This window comes from Prionailurus viverrinus, chromosome B3, assembly GCF_022837055.1.
Source record: "Prionailurus viverrinus isolate Anna chromosome B3, UM_Priviv_1.0, whole genome shotgun sequence".
Lineage (NCBI taxonomy): Eukaryota > Metazoa > Chordata > Mammalia > Carnivora > Felidae > Prionailurus > Prionailurus viverrinus.
The window spans coordinates 76,559,110-76,583,772 of record NC_062566.1 but is presented as its reverse complement, the minus strand read 5'-3'; the positions used below and the strand labels follow the sequence as shown (position 1 = coordinate 76,583,772).

Below are 24,663 nucleotides of genomic sequence, written 5' to 3'. Positions count from 1 at the left end.
CTCCACCTGTGCCTACCAATTTTGCAGTTTTTTAGCTTCCTAGATTTCCATCTGCAGTAGCCTTTACTTCATGTGCACATTAACACACCAGGAGTAACAAAACTGATGTTACTGCGGACTGGCCAGTAGAAGCCCTTGCGTGCATCACCATCAATTCCCAGTGTGGAAATGAGGGCTGGGGAAGGAGCGGAACCAGAAGACCCCAACAAATGGTGACTGCAGACTGAACCACCAGTCCAACCTGTGTTTCTCCTTGTCCCTGAAACCTTCAGAAATTTCCTTAGCACCACATTGCCCCAAATCTGTCAAGAAACAAAATTCAACTAAGTAAATTTTTTAAAATGTTTGTTTATTTTTGGGAGAGAGCATGAGCAGGGGAGGTACAGAAAAAGAGGGGGACAGAGGATGCGAAGCGGGCACCACACAGAGAACAGAGAGCCCAGTGTGGGGCTCAAACCCACAAACTGTGAGATGATGACCTAAGCCAAAGTCGGATGGTTAACTGAGCCACCCAGGTGCCCCTCAGTTGAGTAAATTTTAAAGATCTTACTGGCTTTATTCAACGATTCATGAAATGAATCCAAATTGAAAAGAGCTTTGAAGAGCTGGACAAAATCAAAGATTTCTAGACAGAATGGGGAGGGATGAGGAAGTTAATAGCAAAGAGTGGATTGTTTTAGGCAAAGCCACCTTCCTTGGGTGAGGGCGATATCCGGGGTCTGTCAGGCAGTACTTCACTAGTGCTGACCAGGTAATTATGGATTGACTGGTTTAAGATTCCAATACTGGGAGAGGTTGAAACTGTAATAAGTTAGGTACTGAGTCTTGGTTTGGTGACATGGACTTCTCCCAGGTAACTCCGTTTTGGGCCTATTGTCCCACTTATAATACCTGTTAGCACTTGGACTTCCAAAATTAAAGATAAATTAAGAAATAAATTTTGGGGCAACTGGGTGGCTCAGTCGGTGAGCATCCAACTTCGGCTCAGGTCATCATCTCGCGGTTTGTGAGTTTGAGCCCCGTGTCAGGCTCTGTGCTGACAGCTCAGAGCCTGGAGCCTGCTTTGGATTTTGTGTCTCCCTCTCGCTCTACTCCTCCCCCACTCACACTCTGTCTCTCTCTCAAAAATAAACCAACATTAAAAAAATAATAAAAAAAAAAAAAAAGAAATTTCAATGGGAGTGCCTGATTTCGACTCAGGCTCTGCACTGACAGCACAGGGCCTGCTTGGGATTCTCTCTCCCTCTCTCTCTGCCTCTCCCCCACTCATCTGCATGGGCTCTTTCGCCTCTCAAAATAAATACATAAACTTAACAAGAAATTTAAATGCCTTTTTTAAGAGATTTGTCTAAAAAAGTTTTTAATTCACAGTTTTTAATTCTCTTTTTATAAAAATTACATTACAATCTGCATGTTAATATAAACATAAATTTATATTTACAGTTTATATTATTTTTGTCTCTTCCCTGATTAGGTACAAATCAAGACCTATCAGCTCCTACTTTCTATTTTTCAATATCCAAATCCAGCTGTTTCCTACCCATATATTTACTCTTTAGTATCCTCAATTGTGGAAAAATTGCAAGAAATAGACCAGAGAAAGCCAGAAGACACTACTGAGCTTCAGGTCTTTCAAGAAGGCATAAAGGTCTTGGAAGCACTTGTAGCCATTGCTGAAGAACAGCACCGTAAGTGTCATCACTAAATTCATACTAAATAAAAACCTGTCCCAAATCAGAAACTTAATGTTATTTTAAATGTAAAACATTCCGTTGGTCACTTAACATTTTTCCACATTAAAGGTCAGTGGTTAATTCCCAGTATTGATATTATTGAGTGTTAATTTGAGAGATTAGAAGGATTTTTCTTCCCCCTTCAGTGGGGAAAAACGTGTACAGATCAACAGATCAAGTGAGTTTACAACTTTGTATAACGAACATTTACACCCTTCAACCCAGAACTTATATCATTTATTTACTTGCCAGGTTCTCAGCTGGTGGCCTGTCTTCTGCCCATCCTCATTTCCTTCCTTTTGGATGATAATACTCTGGGATCAGCACCTTCCATAATGAAAAGTTTACATGACTTTGCTTTGCAACATCTCATGCAGATTGGGCCTCAGTATTCTTCAGTTTTTAAAAATGTAATGGCTTCTTCTCCAGCCCTGAAAGCCCGCCTTGAGGCTGCTATCAAGGGCAATCAGGAAAGTGTCAAAGTCAAGATACCAACATCTAAACATACCAAGAACCCTGGAAAGAATGCAAGCATCCAATTAAAGACCAATTTCCTCTGATTTTTTTTGTTTTAATAGTAAACACCTTAATAAAATAGTTGATTACTTCTCTTTGGGGACAAAAGTGACATTTTAGACACAAGTGCACTTGGAGGTCTGGTTGATTGTCTTAAATAGCTGTGACTTTTCAAAGTAATATCAAACTTAACATTTTTTGTGGGTTTTCTGTTTTTGTTTTTCAGTTTAGTAAAACCACAGAGCTCTCACCAGGAATTTCAAGAAAGTGCTAAAAAATTGAACGTACTAAACAGCCCACTGCTTTAAAAATGAGATGGTTTTCTTCTGACAGTCCATACACATTATGGTATTCTTAATATTTTGACAGATACAGATTAGACTCTAGTATAAATTATCTGCATTTATAGTGTATCCCAATTGCTGATTGAAAATTCTGCCTTATTCAGTAATTATATTAAACGTTCTTGAATTTCTCAAACAACATAAATGATTGGAAAACTATTTAGGAAACTTGGTTTAGAATTATACAATATGTAGTAGTACAAGTTAACTACCGCCCTACAGTGTAACTTAAGATCTGGTGTCTATAAATATCATGGCTTTTCATCACCTTTTGGTTTGGCTTATATTGGGTTCAAGAAATGGAAATTTTACTTATTTTTAATAGAATAGGGCATCTCCACTTAATTTCTCAGAGGATTTTCTGTTGCCTCTCTTCCTGACAATTTTGTTCATTTGCATTTATGACAGACATTCATATCAATGAGTTTAATATAGATTCACGTCAACTATGGGTTTATGTAAAACAACAAATTTAGATCATCACCAAATGCAAGTATGTTTTTTTATGAAACATATTTTAATATAGAAAAAAACCTAATGATAGAGTCATATTGGTTGAAAAAATATTTTTTAACTCTTGACGATCATTGACTCTCCTTCCACTTCAGTGTTATATGTATGAATCAAGCACTATGTCACAACATAGCATTTCCCTGTTAAAAGTTACAAACTGGAGTGATAGGGGCATGTTCAGAATTGAGAAAAAATACTTTGAGTCAAGAAAGAACAATGTGATGTACTCTATTTTATTATGTTTGTATATAAATACTCTTGTAAATTGTTCAGAATGAAAACACTTGACAAAATCTAACACTACAATCAGTTTTTTAATTTACATAAATAAAGCTAATTTTCTTTATCATTCTTGTATTTGAGATTATTTTGCCTACAAAAGATGACTGATTCATCTCACAGATTCCAGAAAATCAATTCTCTGGAGCAAATAATATCCCTTCTCTGAAACTTGATATTTTTATTAGAGGAGCCCTTTCTTTGAAGCATTCTTAGCAATGGTTTGGATTCTCTATCTTCCTAATTGTGCAAATTTGAGTATACACTTACTGTTTCCTTCACCTGAATGCCCTTCTCTCTGTTGTATCTGGCAGATTCCCATTCCTTATAGGCTTGGTTTAAATGCCACTTCCCCTTGTTAACTATCCTTAACATTTCTTACCCCCCTCTTACACCAAGCAGATTTAACTGCTTCCTCGCCTGTGTTCCTGTAATATTTTACATGTTCTTCTGTGCATGGAACATCGCACTGCATTTTAATATCTCCCTTTTAGACCACCTTCTCAAGGGAGGAATTGTGTTTTGTAACTGCCTTTGTGGCATCAAGTAGATACTTAATCACTGTTGAACTGTACTGATAGAAGATGGATTTCAGCTCAGAAATCTACTTCTTTGTCAAGGCAAATGCTAGACTAGGTTGTACTCAGGATACAACTCACTAATTTGATTTTTGAGTTCTTTTGTCTGTTTCATTTAGTTCTTTTTTTTTTTTTTAATGTTTACTTATTTAGAGAAAGAGAGCATGAGTGAGGAAGGGGCAGAGAGAGAGGGAGACAGGATCTTAAGCAGAGCACAGAGCCTGATGCAGAGCTCAGACTCAGAAACTGTGACATCATGACCTGAGCCAAAGTGGGATGGTTAATCAACTGAGCCACCCTGGCATCCCATTTAGTTTGTTCTTAAACATTAAGATTTCCTAGCAATACCTATCAAAATAACACCACCATTCTTCACAGAGCTAGAACAAACAATTCTAAAATTTGTATGGAACCACAAAAGATGCAGAATAGCCAAAGTAATGTTGAAAAAGAAAACCAGGGGTGCCTGGGTGGCGCAGTTAGTTGAGCATCCGACTTCGGCTCAGGTCATGATCTCACTGCTCGTGAGTTCAAGACCTGCGTCGGGCTCTGTGCTGACAGTTCAGAGCCTGGAGCCTGCTTCCGATTCTGTGTCTCCCTCTCTCTCTGCTCCTCCCATGCTCATTCTTTGTCTCTCTGTGTCTGTCAATAATAAATAAATGTTAAAAAAAAAAAAAAAAAGAAAAAACCAAAGCTGGAGGTATCACAATTCTGGACTTAAAGCTATACTACAAAGCTGTAATCATCAAGACAGTATGGTACTGGCACAAGAACAGACACTCAGATCAAGGGAACAGAATAGAGAACCCAGTAATGGACCCACAAATGTATGGCCAACTAATCTTTGACAAAGAAGGAAAGAATATCCGATGGAATAAAGACAGTCTCTTCAGCAAATGTGCTGGGAAAACTGGGCAATGACATGCAGAAGAATAAGCCTGGACTACTTTCTTACATCATTTACAAAAATAAACTCAAAATGGATGAAAGACCTAAATGTAAGGCAGGAAGCCATCAAAATTCTACAGGATAAAACAGGCAACAACCTCTTTGACTTTGGCCATAGCAACTACTTTCCACATAAGATGCCAGAGACAAGGGAAACAAAAGCAAAAATGAACTATTAGGACCTCATCAAGATAAAAAATCTTCTGCACAGCAAAGAAAACAATCAACAAAACTAAAAGGCAACCAACTGAATAGGAGAAGATATTCACAAGTGATCTATCGGATAAAGGGCTAGTATCCAAAATCTATAAAGAACGTAGCAAACTCAACACTCACAAAACAAATAATCCAGTGAAGAAATGGGCAAAACATGAATGGACTGCTCAACGTCACTCATCATCAGGGAAATACAAATACAAATCAAAACCACGTTGAAATACCGCCTCACACCTGGCAGAAGGGCTAAAATTAACACCACAGGAAACAACAGATGTTGGCAAAGATGCACAAAAAAGGGAACCCTTTTACACTACTGGTGGGAATGCAGACTACTGTAGCCACTCTGGAGAATGGTATGGAGGTTCCTCAAAAAATCAAAAACAGAGCTACCTTACAACCCAGGAATTGCACTACTAGGTATTTATCCAAAGAATACAAAAATGCTGATTCAAAGGGGCACATGCACCCCAATGTTTATAGCAGCACTATCAACAATAGCCAAATTATGGAAAGAGCCCAAATGTCCATTGACAAATGGATAAAGAAGATGTGGTGTGTGTATATACACACACACACACACACAATGGAATATTATTCGTGATCAAAAAGGATGAAATCTTGCCATTTACAAAAAGGTGGATGGAACTAGAATGTATCATGCTAAGTGAAATAAGTCACTACTAGAAAGACAAATATCATGATTTCACATGTGGAATTAAAGAAACAAAATTGATGACCATAGGGGAAGGGAAGGAAAAGTAAGATAAACACAGGGAGGCAAACCATAAGAGGCTCTTAAATACAAGAATAAATTGAGGGTTCCTGGAGGGTTGTGGGTGGGGGCTAGACGATAGGCCTTAAGGAGGACACTTGGGATGAGCACTGGGTGTTAAATATAAGTGATGAATCATTAAATTCTACTCCTGAAACCATTACTACACTCTGTTAACTAACTTGGATTTAATAAAAGCACTGTGAACCTATGCTCCCCCAGAAATACTAAGACTTCTACTTATCATTTAATGATATAGTTTCCTGAATTGTTTGGGTAAAGGTGTTACATGAATATCAGTAGTTATGAAAATATATGTCAAGTATCATGGAATTAGGAACTTTGAATTAGGCACTATTCTATAGGTTTTTTTTTTTTTTTAATGTAACACCTAGTTTAATACAACACTGAATATATCCTTAGTGTATCCTTAGTGATAAGGAAATTAAGGCTTCACACCTGGGATTTGAACCCATCTTTTGGATCCAAGGTCCATGCTGGAGACAAAACAAGTGCTCTGGCAGTCAAAGGGTAGCTTTTCTCTTTTCAAGGGCTCCACATTCCCTCAGCCTTCCTCACTCCTTGCTGAAGGTGTTTTCAGGTGTATTTCTCTAAGTTGCAACCAGAAGCTTTCTAGTCAATAGGAAAACGTTTTGTTTTTTAATTGTGTCCTCCACAGTTTGCATGGGAACAGTTTATATGATTAGATATTGATGTAAGTTTTGATTTGTTTAAAGGTGAATAGTTTAATCTGAAAAATACATAAAAAATTGTTTATTTCTGTTTTTATTTTAAAAAGTCTCCAGTTGTGATAAAGTAGTTAGACTTAGCTTGGTAGCTCTTCATAATGAAATATATTGATTAGTAACTTGGCTGAATCAAAGTGGTATATTTGTCTTGAGCTTTTATTTTTCTAAGAGAAGAAATAGAGCCAAATTTACCAGTGGAATCCAGTTCTATTTAAGCCACTGTTTCCAAGCTTATCATGGAAAGACTAAGAAAATAACATTGGATTTCTGTTAATAGAGCATTGAAGTAAAATATTACTTCTCTAAGAGAGAACTTCAACATCAACCTTAAAGGGAACATTATGGCACTTATATCAATACAATAAGTCCTGTAAGTGTTATAAGCATAGGAGTGCCTAGCTGTTTCATTTGGAAGAGCATGTGACTCTTGATCTCGGGATCGTGAGTCCAAGCCCCACATTGGGTGTAGGGTACTTAAATAAAAAAATAAACATGGGGCGCCTGGGTGGCTCAGTCAGTTAAGCATCCAACTTCAGCTCAGGTCATGATCTCACAGTTTGTGGTTCGAATCCCTGCATCCCGTGTCACGCTCTCGGCTGACAGCTCAGAGCCTGGAGCCTGCTTCAGATTCTGTGTCTCCCTCTCTCTCTGCCCCTCCCCACTCGTTCTCTCGTTCTCTCTCTCTCTCTCTCTCTCTCTCTCTCTGTCTCTCTGTGTCTCTCTCCCCCCTCCCTCCCTGGCTCTCAAAAGTAAACATTTAAATAAATAAATAAACTTAAATAATTATAAACATAGTGATATGGGAGCCCAGAGAAGAAAAACAAGGCTTATAGGATGGACTTCATGGAAGTCCATGAAATATCATAAGATACAGGCTTAGAGAATAGTACTTACTTGATGGAATAAATGCAAAACCCAGCAGTTCTTTGTAACATTAATTTTGAGGAGAATTCCCTTTATGCCATATTCTACAGATTTGCCTTTGTCTTTTTATTACTAGTTTGCATTAAGAGGGAAGAAATTTCAACCCTCAAACTGATAAACTGATGATGTTAATACACAACTGACAACATGTGAAAGAAATACTCTACTCAAAACAAAACAAAAAACCTGGGGCACCTGGGTGGCTGTTGGTTAAGCGTCCAACTCTTGATTTCGGCTCAGGTCATGATGTCATGGTTCGTGAGTTTGAGCTCCACATCAGGCTCCACGCTGGCAGTGCAGGACCTGCTTGAGATTCTCTTTGTCTCCCCCTCTCTCTGCCTCTCCCCTGCTCAAAATAAGTAAATAAACACTCAAAATAAGTAAATAAACTTTTTAAAAAAAAAATTATAAAACCTATAAAGTTAAAATGTTGGATCATTTCTGGAAGTTTAATGATTGCATTAAAGCAAACAACCCTAAAACGTCAACAGCCTGCCTGTATGTATCTTCCCAGAGTCCACTGACATTTATAACTGTAGGGCCAAGGTAATTACATATATTGCATTTTCTCTATCAGTTGAATATACTTTCTTTACAAATAATTTGTTAGCCCTTGCAATGCCTCAGTTTATCAGGAGAGTTTTACCTCCATGTTTGCTAGAAATAACATTCTCCCAACTCCCTGCTGATGGTGATCATCCACTAGTTAATTAATGGTCCTGTGTTGACTTTCTTGTTTACTCATCTATTTAACTGATGCAGGCCTGTGCTTTTAGCTTTGAGGAAATGGGGAATTTGGGGCTGTTTTGGTTATATCCAGTACAGAACACAAACACAATTCCAGTTTCTGTATATTCAGAGGAGCTAGATTCCTTTCATTGCATTTCTGTTTGGGTAGGACTCCTGCTGGCTTTCCTCTTTGGATCTCTATAAAATGATGATTCCACGGGCTACTGGGGGAAAAGTCTTGTTACTTGGTAGCCATTCTTCGTACGCACTCACATATCATTCTTTAACTAGTGTATTCCAAAAAACCTTTTTTTTTTTTTTAAAGAATTCTAACTATATTTTTTTAAAAAAATAGGTCATTACTGCCAGTGAAAAACTAATAATGTTGACAGTGTTTTTCTTGTTGGAATCAAAATTTAATCATTTTTTTCCTGAAAAAATATCTACAGGCAAGAATAATTGATGAATGAATATATACATGCCCAACACGTATCAGAAGTAATGGATTGCTTTATGAAATAAAATATTCCAAGAAGGAACAAAAATGATATTTTTAAAAGCAATTTAAAGTATGTAAGAGCAATTTTGTTAGTGCTATTAGTGAAGGTAATGCACGTGGCCTCAGAAAAAGAATGTGCATATGCAGCCGAAACTGAGGCTCTCTACTACACAATGAGGCCTAAAAACCCTAGTATTTCTGTTGGTTACTTGTTTCCCATTTTAACAAAGCTGTGCACTTTTCATGTTATAATCAAATGCTGGGAAATTGCTCACCACTCCCTGAATTGCCAGGGTGATTGGTCTTCCCATACCTTTCCTCCCTTGTGTCAGGCAATTCCTAGAAACACATCTTCTAAACCATTTTTTCAACACAAACATGTCTTAAAAATAGATTTTCTAAGTTATGGAAATGCTTTTGTTTCAGCAGTCAACAGGCCTATTGTCAACATCAAATGAGAAGTGGTTAGACAATGTACTTCCTATTCTCCAGTCAGGGGTGTTCTCCAGTCAGGGTACTCTGCCATTTGCTACATTCTTCATTGCAGATGCTTTTTCTTTTCAGTAATGTGACCATTCTGATGTCTTAATGTTGTATTAAAATTTTTGTAGAATTGTCTATGATACGAATATGTTTCCTTAGTTGTTTGATTAATGTTCTTAATATGTACTGGAACTTCCAGAAATCACCCTAGAATCTGTCTCTGAGCACACACATGCCTAACCCATTTGGAACAGTTTGGAACTATTTTTAAAGGTTGGGGGGTGGGGGGGCACCTGGGTGGCTCAGTCGGTTGAGTGTCCAACTTCAGCTCAGGTCATGACCTCGTGGTTTGTGAGTTCAAGCCACACATCGGGCTCTGCCTACTTGGGATTCTCTCTCTCCCTCTCTCTCTCTCTGACTCTCCCTGGCTTGTGCTTGCTCTCTCTCTCTCTCTCTCTCTCTCTCTCTCTCCCCCCCCAACCCCTCTCTCTCAAAAATAAATGCATAAACATTAAAAAAAAAAAAAGATTGGAGTTTCCATACTCTTCCTTAAAAACCTATCTAGCATATCTCATTATTTTAGTTTCATAATCATTTTCTACAATCATTTTATTTTTTTTTTTTAATTTTTTTGAATGTCTTTTTTTTTTTTTTTTTTTAATTTTTTTTTTTCAACGTTTATTTATTTTTGGGACAGAGAGAGACAGAGCATGAACGGGGGAGGGGCAGAGAGAGAGGGAGACACAGAATCGGAAGCAGGCTCCAGGCTCTGAGCAGTCAGCCCAGAGCCCGACGCGGGGCTCGAACCCACGGACAGTGAGATCGTGACCTGAGCCGAAGTCGGACGCTTAACCGACTGCGCCACCCAGGCGCCCCACTACAATCATTTTAAAGTGCCTGTCAATGGTTTCTTAGCTATGTCACCTAAAGCACAAGTCAAAAAGTAGGTAGGTAGGACTTAATCAAAATTAAACACTTTTATGTTTCAAAGGACACCATCAAGAAAGTGAAAAGACAATCTACAGAATGGGAGAGAAAGCTTTCCAAATCATATATCTAACAAGAGTCTAGTATCCAGAATATATAAAGAACTCGTAAAACTCAATAATGAAAAGACAATTTAAAATTGGGCAAAGGATTTGAATAGGCCTTTCTCCAAAAGAAGATATACAAATGGCTAATATACACATGAAAAGATGTGCAACATCATTAGTCACTAGGGAAATGCAAAGACCCAATGAGATAGCACTTATATCCACTGGGATGGCTATGATCAAAAAGAAAATAACAAGTGCTACTTTCTCACACCATTCACAAAAATAAATTCAAAATGGATAAAGGACCTAAATGTGAGACAGGAAACCATCAAAACCCTAGAGGAGAAAGCAGGAAAAGACCTCTCTGACCTCAGCCATAGCAATCTCTTACTCGACACATCCCCAAAGCCAAGGGAATTAAAAGCAAAAATGAATTACTGGGACCTTATGAAGATAAAAAGCTTCTGCACAGCAAAGGAAACAACCAACAAAACTAAAAGGCAACCAACGGAATGGGAAAAGATATTTGTAAATGACATATCAGACAAAGGGCTAGTGTCCAAAATCTATAAAGAGCTCACCAAACTCCACACCCAAAAAACAAATAACCCAGTGAAGAAAGGGGCAGAAAACATGAATAGACACTTCTCTAAAGAAGACATCCGGATGGCCAACAGGCACATGAAAAGATGTTCAACGTCGCTCCTTATCAGGGAAATACAAACCAAAACCACACTCAGATATCACCTCACACCAGTCAGAGTGGCCAAAATGAACAAATCAGGAGACTATAGATGCTGGAGAGGATGTGGAGAAACTGGAACCCTCTTGCATTGTTGGTGGGAATGCAAATTGGTGCAGCCGCTCTGGAAAGCAGTGTGGAGGTTCCTCAGAAAATTAAAAATAGACCTACCCTATGACCCAGCAATAGCACTGCTAGGAATTTACCCAAGGGATACAGGAGTACTGATGCATAGGGGCACTTGTACCCCAATGTTTATAGCAGCACTCTGAACAATAGCCAAATTGTGGAAAGAGCCTAAATGTCCATCAACTGATGAATGGATAAAGAAATTGTGGTTTATATACACAATGGAATACTATGTGGCAATGAGAAAGACTGAAATATGGCCTTTTGTAGCAATGTGGATGGAACTGGAGAGTGTGATGCTAAGTGAAATAAGCCATACAGAGAAAGACAGATACCATATGGTTTCACTCTCATGTGGATCTTGAGAAACTTAACAGAAACCCATGGGGGAGGGGAAGGAAAAAAAAAAAAAGGTTAGAGTGGGAGAGAGCCAAAGCATAAGAGACTGTTAAAAACTGAGAACAAACTGAGGGTTGATGGGTGGGAGGGAGGGGAGGGTGGGTGATGGGTATTGAGGAGGGCACCTTTTGGGATGAGCACTGGGTGTTGTATGGAAACCAATTTTTCAATAAATTTCATATATTGAAAAAAAAAAGAAAATAACAAGTGCTGAAATTAGAACCTCTGTACATTACTGGTGAGAATTAGTAGAGTTGTTTTGGACAACATTTGGCTCATTTCTCAAAAAGTTAATATAATTATGATGTGATCCAGCAATTCCACTCCTGGGTATGAAAAAAATTAAAAAGTCACACAGGGGCAACTGGCTGGCTCAGGAGTGTGCCATGTGCCACTCTTAGTCTCAGAGTTGTGAGCTCAAGCCCCACATTGGGTGTGGAGCCTACTCAAAAAATAAAAAACTAAAAATTAAAAACACAAAAAATGTACATGAATATTTATAGTGGAATTATTGACAATAGCCAAAAAGTGGGAACAACCCAAGTGTCCATCAACTGATGAATATAGAAACTGAATATAGAATATAGAAATATAGAATAGAGAATATAGAAATATAGAGAATATAGAAATATAGAATATAGAAACTGAATATAGAAAATGTGTATGTATATATGTACAGTCATACAATTGAATATTATTCAGCCATAAAAAGGAATGAAGTACTGATACATGTTACAATATAGATGATTCATTATATGATTGCATTTATATGAAATGTCCATTTACATGAAATGCCTATAAATAGGCAATTCTGTATTGTCAGAAAGTAGATTAGTGGTTGTCAGGAGTTAGGGAAGGGTGAGAGGGGAGGAATGCTAATGGGTTGAAGAATGAAGAAAATAGTCTGGAATTAGTGATATTGGCTCCACAACCTTTTGAATACAATAAAAACCACAGAACAGCACACTTTAAAAGGGTGTATTGGGCTGCTTGGGTGGCTCACTCGGTTGAGTGTCCGACTCTTGATTTTGGCTCAGGTCATGATCCCAGGGTCATGGGATTGAGCCCCACATTGGCGGTGGGGGGCCCTGCTTAAGATTCTCTCTTGGGTCACCTGAGTGGCTCAGTCAGTTAAGCATCCAACTCTTGATTTGGGCTCAATCATGATCTCAAGGTTCATGAGTTTGAGCCGAGTCGGACTCCATGCTGACAGTGTGGAGCCTGCTTAGGATTCTCTCTCTCTCCCTCTCTTTCTGCTCCTATCCCACGCAGTGTCTTTCTCTCTCAAAAACAAATAACTTTTAGAACAAAACAAAAAAACAAAAAGATTCTCTCTCTCCCTCTGCCCCTCTTACCTGCTCGTGTTCTCTTTCTCAAATAAAAAAACAAAAATAAATCTCTATTTTAAAAAAGATGTATTTTATGGCACAAATTTGTTAGGAGTTGAATTGTGTCATGCAAAAAGATGCTAAAGTCCTAACCGAGTACCTCAGAATGTGACCTTATTTGGAAATAGGGTCATTGCAAATGTGTATAGTTAAGATGATGGTTAATATCTGTCATATTAAGGTAGGGTGGCCCTTAATCCAATCACACTAGTGTTCTGGTAAGAAGAGAATGCTGTGTGAAGACAGAGACACATAGACACAGAGGGAAGATGGACATGTGAAGACTGAGGCAGAGATGGGAGTTACCAGTTATGGAGACCAAGGAATGCCTGGCCCTACCAGAATCTGAAAGAAGCAAAGAAGGATCCTCCCCTAGAGGCTTTGGAGGAAACATGGCCCTGCCAACACCTTGATTTTCAGTTTTAGCCTTCACAAGTGTGAGAGAGTAAGCTTCTGTTGTTTCCCTTCTTATCCATGGTGTCACTTTCCAAGGTTTCAGTTATGCAGGTCAACCATGGTCCAGAAGCAGATGATCCTCCTGGTCATTAGATTGACAATATCCTGACACTGTGTCGCAACACCTACATCATTCACTTCACTTTGTCTCATCACATGGGTGTTTTATCATCTCATGTCATCACAAGAAGGGGAAGTTCAGTACAATTATATATTTTGAGAGAGAGACCACATTCATATAATTTTTACTACAGTATATTGTTATAATTGTTCTATTTTCTTATTAGTTACTCTTGTTACTCTTTTACTGTGCCTAATTTATAAATTAACTTTATCATAAATATGCATGTATAGGAAAAACAATAGTATGTATATAAGATTTGGTACTACCTATGGTTTTAGGCATCCACCAGGAGTCTTGGAACTTATCTCCTGATATGGAGGAACTACTGTAGTGATAATTTGTCACAGCAGCCTTAGCAAATTCCTACAGATTTATTTCTCACGTTTCAAAACTGGAGTCAGTTGTAAAGAAGAGACCAGGCTATACTTGGCACATAGTAGTTGCACAATGTATAAAGTGAACATGGTTTATTTTGATGGGACGAAAGAGTACTGGGAATAGCACCTCGCTTTGTGTAGGTCAATTTTATTGATAGACTATAATTCTTTATTGTTTAAAATCAGCAGACTGATTTTTTAGTTATCTAACTTAATAGTGCTATTTCAGTTCTCCAAACACATCAGATTCTGTGTTGCGTTTCTGCCTGTTGGCCCTGGTACACCCAACTGTGTGATTTTAGGAAAGCCACTTTACTGAGTTTTCACTCTTCTCATCTACAAAATGTTTTTTTCTCCTTCACATTTTAATAATGAGAATCAAATCAAAGTACATGTGAACACACTCAGAACCCCAGGTATAAAGCATTATTCTTCCAATACCATGGGACCCCAAAGTCTTCATTAAAATTACCTTCAGGCGGGGGCACCTGGGTGGATCAGTCAGTTAAGCATTGACTCTCGGTTTGTTCTCAGGCCATGATTTCTGGATTCATGGGATTGAGCCCCGCTTCAGTCTCTGGACTGACTGCATGTGGAACCTGCTTAGGATTCTCTCTCTCTCCTGTCTCTGCCCCTCCCCATGTGCATGCATGCGCTCTCTCACTCTCTCTCTCTCTCTCTAATAAACTTAAAAAAATTTTTAATATAAATGACTGGATAAATGATAGAAAACAGAAAATCTCTCATGTTGAAGAATTGCAAACTTAAGGAGGTAAAACAACTCCCCATCTCTTAAGTATGGGTTGCACATAGTGATTTCCTTTCAAAGAAACAGGAAGGTAAAAAGAACAACTTTACACTGGAGAAACCTTATAACACTACTTAAGCCAGGCGATCCAGTTACATCAATAACAATAAGTTATGTTGATAGTGTGTACCTTTGATAGGATATGATGAGAATGGCACTTTACCTCCCTGGTCTTCTTCCCCCAAACCCTTGGCACCAGTCTAATTATGAGAAAAACATCAGGTTTTATCAGACAAACCCAGACTGAAGGGCATTCTATAAAACACCTAGCCAGTACTCTCCCAAACTGTCAAGGTTATCAAAAACAAGAAAAGTCTGAAAAACTCCCAACCAAGAAAAGCCTACGGAGACATGACTGAATGTAATGTGACATTCTGGATGGGATCTTTGAACAGAAAAAGGGAATTAGGCAAAAACGAAGGAAATCCAAATAAAGTATGAACTTTTCTTAATAATAAAGTATCAATATTGATTCACTACTTGTGGCAAATGTGCCATACTAACGTACTATGTTAATAATCGGTGAAAACTGGGTGTGTGATGTATGGCAGCTCTGTTCTATCTTCATTACCTTTCTGTAAATCTATACAACTACTCTAATTCCATACATACTACTTTAAAAAGAAAAAGAAAATCTGAATCAGAATGTCTGGGGTAAGGGCCAATAATCTGCATTTTTAACCAGCACTTGTTTCCCAGAAACACCATCCTTACTGACGTCTGCTCCCAGCCTGGCCTTCATTCAGCCTCATGCAGGAGGCTATGAGGCCACGTGACCACTGCCTGCAGTAAGTTTGCTGATTAACACTGTAACAGGTATTTGCAAAGTAGGTCAATTCAGTCTCTTGTTCACCTGTGTTTTTAGGTATTAGACTAGCACGTAACTCTGTCCCTGGTCACCAGCAGGAAAAGGTGTGGTGGAATAGAAGAGGAGGTGCCTGGCTTCCATTTTGAGAGTAACACCCATCTTAATGAGTGTCAAAACACCTTAGTCACTTCCATTTTGTTTACGCTGCTCAGTTTCCATGTACCACTTCCTTCCTGGTCTCCGTCCCAGATCAAAGAATTAAGTGCCAAGTGCTACCACACAAAAGGAGTTGGAGAAAATGGCCACGATCAATAACATTGTTCCTGGACCTTTGTTACCAGGAGTCATTTCCTTAGTCTTAATCCTCAGCTCATCACATTCCTAATGCTGTCTCCTTTTCTCTTACCCAGATAACACCAATGCCTCTTGCAGGTAAGAAGAAGATTACTGAGTCAAATGAGCTAGAGTAGAGTTTAGGCAAATTATCATAAAGCTCTAGGTATAACAGCTGATGATCCCTAGTAACTTAAGATACTTTATTAAAAACTCAGTATCGGGGGGAGAAAACTGGCAAGAACAGGGCAGATCTCAGACCTAGTAGGACAAAGAACACTGCTGGGAGGTAGGTTCTTTTCAAGTCCTTAGAAAACATACAACCATGAATGTCAGTTGATACAGTGTTTTCATCACATGGGCATTACCACATGGGGGTGTGTGTGTGTGTGTGTGTCCATGGCTACATTTCTTCCCTTATCAGAAGAATGATGACACTTTTCTTCCTACCATACTCTTCTCTCTGAGGACAGGGAAAGAGTACAACCTTCTCTTTGGTGCTTACCCTCAATGCTGTATCTCTCTCTGTTCCCAGCTGCAGATAGTATTGCCCAGCCCACCGGCACACATGGGCCTCTTCATCTTTGCACAATCCTTGTGTTTTCTTAACCACTTCTATTGCTCACTAAGCTCCCCTCCCCTTTGTTCATTCTGTTCTGTTCAGAGTCTAGAAATAGAGACCTGGTTTCACAATTGATTCATCATGACCCTGAGTGAGATCACTGCTAATTAAGAATTATCATATCTGTTAAAAGCACTTCCCCTAAACTCAAAAAACAACCAACAGAAACATAAGCACCTATTGTGTGCAACGCACTGTGTGACTGTAAGGAAGTACCAGCAAAGAAAGAGCACTGAATTCTAGCATGGTGGATCTGCCACTGACTAATTTTGTTAGCTTGGGCAACAAGCTTCCTGGGCTGCAGTTTCTTCCCTGCAAAACAGTTGAGCCTAGTGTGACCACATATCCCAGTTTGCTTAGGAGTCCCAGTTTTAGCAATGAAAGTTCTGTGTCTCGGGAAACTTCTCGGTACCAGGTAAAACAGCATGTTTGGTGCCTGTCTTGGAAGGCTTTCTGAGATCTTTGTAATTCTGATACTTCTAGGTCTAAGCCTCAGAAATGCCGTCTGGGCCCTTTTGAGAGTGTGGACACACAGGGAGGGTGGTGGCTATATGCAAAAAACTTGGAAGACTTCCTGCCTCCTGACCTATGACTCATGGGATGCTGCAGGGCATCATTCCTAACATCTCAGGGAAAAAGAGATCAGCTGAGAATGGTACACTCAGGCAAAAGATACTCTTGAGGTTCCCAGTGGGAAAGAATCGAAAACAATTGACTAATGAAAGGAATTTGTAGCACATGTTGAGGCTACCAGCATTCTTGCAATTGAGCCAATGACCTTTTAAGCTACATCCACAACTGACCAGCTCCTTGGCCATCATCCCAATGAAGGCTCCTTTCCCAGTTTAGACTGTATGCGATACTGACTTGGCAGCGAGTCTTGCAGCATTCTCTGATACAGATTTCTTCCAGCCTAAGATCACATGAAATCAACTTCCTAATAAAGGCTTTTAAAAAATTTTTTTAAATAAAGGCTTTTTAAAAACAAACAAGAGCAAATGACTGCCCCTGCTGACATTGACAACTGATTCCGTTGTCTTTTTTTCATGACTTTTAAGAAAAGGATTCTTGGAAAAAATTAAAAAAAAAAAAAAGGGGGGGCGCCTGGGTGGCGCAGTCGGTTAAGCGTCCGACTTCAGCCAGGTCACGATCTCGCGGTCCGTGAGTTCGAGCCCTGCATCGGGCTCTGGGCTGATGGCTCAGAGCCTGGAGCCTGTTTTCGATTCTGTGTCTCCCTCTCTCTCTGCCCCTCCCCCGTTCATGCTCTGTCTCTCTCTGTCCCAAAAATAAATAAACGTTGAAAAAAATTTTTTTTAAAAAAAGAAAAGGATTCTTGGGTGACTTGAATCAAGAGGGAAGACAGGGGCACCTGGGTGGCTCAGTTGGTTGAGCCTCTGACTGAGGCTTGGGTCATGATCTCATGTTTGTGAGTTCAAGCCGCACATCAGACTCACTGCTGTCAGCGCAGAGCCCACTTTGGATCCTCTGTCCCCCTCTCTCTACCCCTCCCCTGCTTGTGATATCTCAAAAAAACAAAAAACACACATTAAAAAAAACAACAGAGGGAAGACAGCTGAACTCAGTCTTGAGTGGATTTACCACTCTGCAAGGGACAACAGAGGCGGCCAGCTGGCCCTGGGCTGACTCTGAAAAGCAACTTGCTGCAGATTCATATTTATTTTAAGCAAACTTCATCATCACCTTGTACGTTTTCTTTGTGCCTGACTGAATTTTGGCTTTTTGCTTATGATCAACTCCTATTTTGATCTCACCTCATAGAATAAATTTGGCCCAATTTCCTTCTCAGTTTTTCCTTCTTAAACAGCTGAATCCAAAACACAGCCACAACTAATTATTGAGTGGTAATAGAATGTTCATGGAGGAAGTCAACAGCGCTAAATTAACACAAACTAAGGAACCAAGTAACAAATCAAGGAACTTCTCTCTCAGCAAATTAAGACAGCAGTTATGTAAAGTCTCTTTACCTAGCTTCCCAAAGATACAATAAACATCAAGTTAAACTGGTTCAAATAAACAGTAAAATCAGATTACGCTGGTTTAAGAAGTATGTGTCCAACAGTAATATTTCCCCCTTCCTCTCCCCTTTCTGTTAGCTCTACTTTAGTAGATAGAATCTAAGACTATTAACAAAGGAAACATAGCCACAAATTCGTGAGTTATTATCCAGAGATTAATTATGACTCAAAAGAAGATTCCTGTTTACACATAACCAAGATAGTAGTAAAGGGATCTAGCAGCATGAGTATCTACAGAAGATATTTTTGGTGATGCATGGTCAACATGGGTGAGACTGACCAAATAGGAAGGCTCTAGGCATGTGACTTTATTTTTTTATGGGCATTTTTAAATGTTTACTTACTTATTTTGAGAAAGAAAGAGCACACACACAAGTGGGGGAGGGGCAGAGAGACAGGAAGACAGAGGATCTAAAACGGGTTCTGCCTTGACAGCAGAGAGCCTGATATGGGGCTGGAACCCATGAACCACAAGATTATGACCCAGCCGGAGTCAGATAGTTAACCCACTGAGCCACCCAGGTGCCTCTCTAGGCATGTGACTTTGAATTCTTTCAGTTGAAAAATATGATATGTCACCTAATAGACTGTGAAGAAATTAAAAGATATTAGAATTTGGCAGGTGGCCAAAGTTCTCGTGATTGGCAACAATGGGCCACCAGCCCTCTCCTCTGGCCTTTGAGTTTAACTCCTCATCTGTGGGGATGGGGGGAGGGAGGGGAAACTTTGACTTTCTTTAAGTCTTACCTGGGAAAGAATTTCTGACAAACAAAATCAGATGACACCAAAGCGGTCCAGTGGAAGCCTGATTCAGCCCCAAGTGTGTATCACAATTATCAACCACAAGGTCAGGTTTGTGCTATCCAGCTGGAGGTCAGTGCTGTCCTGCTCAGAAACCGTCCCCTGGCTCTTCCCCTCGGCCTCCTTCCCTCAGTGGCAGCGGCTTCTGCAGGACTGGCCAAGATTAAGGCTCCAGACCCCCTCGCACCAAGGAGTTGCGTAAACAGCTGGAAGACCGAAGGTGGAGCTGTCCCAGCTGCGCCACCATGAAGTGGCAGCCTCCAAGATTCAAGTTGCTCACAAATAACATGGCCCATGTATTCGCTGTCACGAGCCAGACTCAGAAAAAGAACTCAGGAAATTCTACTAGGGGAAGAAGATCTGCGGCCCGGGAAGACAGGTGCCACGTGCGGCCTGATGAACAAGCACCAAGAGAACCTGGAGCCCAAGAAGCAGGCACGGAAGGAGCAGCGGTAAGTGGTCAAGGCCTGAGCACCTCCATCACTAAAAAACAAACTGACAAAAAACCTCCAAGCCCCCACTGTGTGCTGGGCACAGTCATCTCAAAAGATGCACAAACTCTTCCCCATGTTTTTTACTTTCTTTTTTTTTTTTTTTAAGCTTATTTTGGGAGAGACATGGAGGGAGCACAAGTGGGGGAAGGGCAGGCAGAGAGGGGGAGACAGAGAATCTAAAGCAGGCTCTGTGCTGGCAGCAGAGAGCCTGATGTGGGGTTCAGAACTCGCGGAACTGCAACATCATGCTCTGAGAGGAAGTCAGACCCTCAACCAACTGAGCCCCCCCGGGCGCCCCCACCCCCAACACATTTTTTTTCTTCCAAGATGGGGATTGTGGAGATGTGGCAAGTTCATGAGAAAGCTTTGTTTTTGTCAGGATTTTGTTTTTGTGTTTTTAATAGTAAAGTTACATATTTTAAACTGATTTCTGAGGGCGCCTGGCTGGCTCAGTCAGTAGAGGATGCTACTCTTGGTCTCAGGGTCTTGAGTTCAAACCCCACATTGGTTGTAAAGCTTACTTAAAAAAAAAAAAAAGGTCCTTGTAGGAGTTCTGTTTGTCACCTCATCCTCCTCCCCTGAAAGCAGTTGTTTCCTTAAGTCCTTCCTGTGGAGGTTAATTCGCACTCACTGGTTTGATCCTCCTACAAATTGAATGCAAATCTAAGGCACCATTCTGCAAAGAGGAGAAAAGGCTGGATTTGTGACCCATTAAGTTTTCCTACCCAGAATGTAATACCATTGCATTCTGGGCACAGCTAGTCTAATGTGGACATGAAAGGCTGACTCGGGGTAGGGTGGAGGTCTATCCTGACTAGCAAAATGGCATTTGCACTGAGAGTTCTGGGCCCAAGTATTCGAGGCCATATCATGTGGCATTCATGATGCAACCAAAAACCTTAGAGCTCCAGGCTCTGCTACCAAAGAATACAAAATGCATTGGAGGGGATCTCCATTTTTCCTCCCCAACAGGGATACATTCTTCAATGTGTTCCCAAATTTTCCAGGAAAAAAATGGGCATTTTGTGCCTTTTTTTCCAGATCGGTGATTTATCCTGTTTGGTCTGAAACTCTTGCTGTAAAATCCTATTTGCTCTGGCCCAACTAAAACATCTCTGTTTTGGGGTGCCTGGGTGGCTCAGTTGATTAAGCATCCGGCTTCAGCTCAGGTCATGATCTCATAGTTTGTGAGTTCAAGCCCTAAGTTGGGCTCTGTGCTGACAGCTCAGAGCCCAGAACCTGCTTCAGATTCTGTGTCTCCCTCTCTCTCTGCCCCTCCCTTGCTCACTCTCTCTCTCAAAAATAAATAAACATTAAAAAAAATCTTTTTAAATAAAACATCTCTGTTTTATAGGTTAATACAAAGGCGAAGTTTAGTGATTAAGTACAAATAGTTGTTTAGAGAATTCTAAAGATTGATCATTGTGTCCTTTCCATTTTTAGGGACAAGCATAAATGAAATAAGACTTTTAAGATATTGTTGTTCCTAATCGGCTATGATTAGGAAAGGATTTTTTTCCTTCCCAAGTACCACAGTCTTTCCAAGAAATTGAGCTCTTGGAGTATTCCCTGAGAATAGCCCTATGTGGAGAACAAGAAAAGACTGAGTCCTCTTCCCGCAGTTCCTTCTGGTCCTAAGATGCAGACCATCTGAATTTTCATTATAAAGGAGTAAGTTTAGTAGTTTATCTTGGCTTTCCAGCCCCAGCCCCTGGTGACGTTGATGCCCAGGAAGAACTGGATTGCCATTTATAAACTCTTTTTTTATTAACTTTTTAAACGTATTGCCCAAACTCCTTTGTTTCAAAAGGCTTGCAGATAGAAAAGATAAGGACTTAGGGAACAAAAGTCCTTCTTGGTAGAACTTGCTTTCTCTGTGTCTTTAAAAAAAATTTTTTTTACATTTTTAATTGAAGTGTAATCAACATAGAGTGTTATATTAGTTTCAGGTGTACAATATAATTTTCAACAACTCTATACATTTCTCAGTGCTCACCAAGAGAAATTTAGTCTTGGGTGCCTGGCTAGCTCAGTCAGTAGAGCATGTAACCCTTGATCATTGAGTCCAAGTCCCACTTTGGGTGTAGAGATTACTTAAATAAAGTGTAAAAAAAATTTTTTTTCAGTCTGAAAAGAAAAAAAGACAAGTGTACTCTTAATCACCTCACCTATTTTTTAATTTTAATTTTTTTAATGTTTATTTATTATCGAAGGAGAGAGAGACACAGCACAAGCGGGAGAGGGGCAGAGAGACAGGGGGCGGACACAGAATCTGAAACAGGCTCTAGCCTCCAAGCTGTCAGCACAGAGCCCAACACGGGGCTTGAACTCTCCAACCTGAGATCATGACCTGAGCCAGAGTTGGACACTTAACCTATTGAGCCACCCACGTGCCCCTTAATCACCTCACCTATTGCACCCATCCTCCCACCCATCTCTCTGGCAACTACTACTTTGTTCTATTTAAGAGTCTGGTGTTTGTTTGTCTCTTTTTTTTTCTTTGTTGATTTTGTTTCGTAAACCCCACATATGAGTGAAATCATATGGTGTTTCTTTCTCTGACTTAATTTGCATAGCATTATATGCCCTAGCTCCATGCATGGTGCTGCAAATGGCAAGATCTCATTCCTTTTTATAACTAATACTCCACTGTGTGTGTGTGTGTGTGTGTGTGTGTGTGTGTGTGTGTACTACTTTACCATTCATTTATCAGGACACACTGGGTTGCTTCCATATCTTAGTTATCGTAAACAATGCTGCAGTAAGCATAGGAGTGCATGTATCTTTTTGAATTAGTGTTTTTTGTTTTCTTTGGGTAAATACCCAATAGTAGAATTACTGTACCATATGGTACTTCTATTTTTAATTTTTTAATGTTTTTTAAAATGTTTATTTATTTTTGAGAGAGAGAAAGTGAGGGAGGGGCAGAGAGAGAGGGAGACAGAGGATCCAAAGCTGGCTCTGTGCAGACAGCAGAAAGCCTAGTGAGGGGCTGGAACTCATGAACTGTGAGATCATGACCTGAGCTGAAGTCAGATGCCTAACCAACTGAGCCACCCAGGCACCCCTATTTTTAATTTTTGAGGAACCTCCATACTGTTTTCCATAGTGGCTGCACCAATTTGCATTCCTATCAACAGTGTACGAGGGTCCCTTTTTCTCCACACCTCACCAACACTTATTTCTTGTCTTTTTTATTTTAGCCATTTGGGCAGGTGTAAAATTATACCTCATTGTGGTTCTGATTTGCATTTCCCTCATGATAAGTGATGTTGCATCCTCTCATGTGCCTCTTAGCCATCTATATGTCTTCTTTGGAAAAATGTCTATTCATATTCTCTGCCCTTTTTTAATTGAATTATTTGGGTATTGGTGCTAAGTTGTATAACTTCTTTATATATTTTATATATTAACCCTGTACTGGATATGTCATTTGCAAATGTCTTCTCCCATTCAGTAGTTGCCTTTTGTTATTTGATCATTTCCTTCACTGTGCAAAAGCTTTCTGTTGGTCTAGTTCCAATAGTTTAATTTTGCTTTTGTTTCCCTTGCCTAAAGAGACCTACCTACAAAAGTGTTTCCATGGCTGATGTCAAAAGAAATTACTTCCTATGTTTTCTTCCAAGATTTTTATGGTTTCACATCTCACATTTGTGTTTTTAACCCATTTTGAACTTTTGTGTATCATGTAAGAAAGTGGTCCAGTTTCATTGTTTTGCATGCAGCTGTCCAGTTTTCCCAACACCATTTGTTGAAGAAACTATCTTTTCCCCATTGCATATTCTTGCCTCCTTTGTCATTAATTAATTGACCATATACGTGTGTGTTTATTTCTGGGCTCTTTGTTCTGTTCCATTGATTTGTGTGTCTACTTTGTGCCAGCACCATACTGTTGGATTTAGAAACTCCTTTTTTAAGGAGGCAGTGATGGTGGCCAAGAAGGATGTCAAAATGCCAAAGCACCCCAAGTTGGCAGACAAGAACATTCCCAACCTTCATGTCATGAGGGTCATGAAATCTCTCAAGTCATGAGGCTAATGAAGGAACAGTTTGCCTAGCCATTTCTGCTGATCCATAACCAAGAAGAGTAGCCAGAATTTCCATGATTACCACCATCTGCCCCCTGAGATCTTGCATGCCACTTGGTGCTGCGGCCATCCTGAGACTGAAAGGCCTGCTGAAAGGTCTAGAGGGCAAGTGGCCTGTAAGACTCAACTGAGGGAAGACAACAGAGACAGCTATAGGTGGAATACTGGGTCACATTGCTGGTTCAGCAACTAAATTCCACTTTAGAGTCAATATGGTTGTCAACTTGGACAGCCAACCTAGTTTGGAGAGGACTGTTTGTGTTGAATATATCTGTAGCCAGAAAAAAAAATTTTTTTAAGTTTATCTTGACCTAAATTATTTAGGTTCATTTATCTATTTGTCCAAACCTTTATCATTATACAGCTTGAAAAACATAAATTCTGTTTCTTTACTTTAATTTATTTATACCACAAAGTTATTATAGTTCCTTCTAGAGCTAATATTCTGTCTTCTATCACAGCACATTCTAATGCAGTGTCGTGTTTACACACTGCACTCTCTTCATTTTTTAGGTTATTTGTTAGTAGATCTTGTTTGCAAGTTAGATAGTTAGAAAATGTCTGACTCAATTGTAAAGGCAAGGGTTATCATTAAGTGACCAATGTGGTCATAGATCTAGTTGGTGCTCAGTAAATTTTTTGATGATTATAATGGCTGGTGTCTTTTCTCCATTCTCTCTACTTGTGCATTTTTGTATTTATTGGACATAAGCTTAATATTAGGACTCCTACTCT

The 24,663-nt window shown here is 39.6% G+C and overlaps 1 protein-coding gene across 10 annotated transcripts in view; it reads left to right on the top strand.

Annotated features, from left to right (window-relative positions):
* HEATR5A (HEAT repeat containing 5A) overlaps nt 1-3,455 on the top strand; it is a 120,881-nt gene extending 117,426 nt beyond the window's left edge. For 9 of the 10 annotated variants that reach the window (XM_047861034.1, XM_047861038.1, XM_047861040.1 and 6 more), the window contains 2 exons: nt 1,475-1,688; nt 1,986-3,455. In XM_047861034.1, coding sequence (XP_047716990.1) covers nt 1,475-1,688; nt 1,986-2,293 — 522 coding nt within the window. In that variant the 3' untranslated portion in view covers nt 2,294-3,455. The remainder of the gene's footprint in view (nt 1-1,474; nt 1,689-1,985) is intronic. The other variant, XM_047861039.1, reaches the window with a different exon arrangement.
* Nucleotides 3,456-24,663: the final 21,208 nt, after the last annotated feature.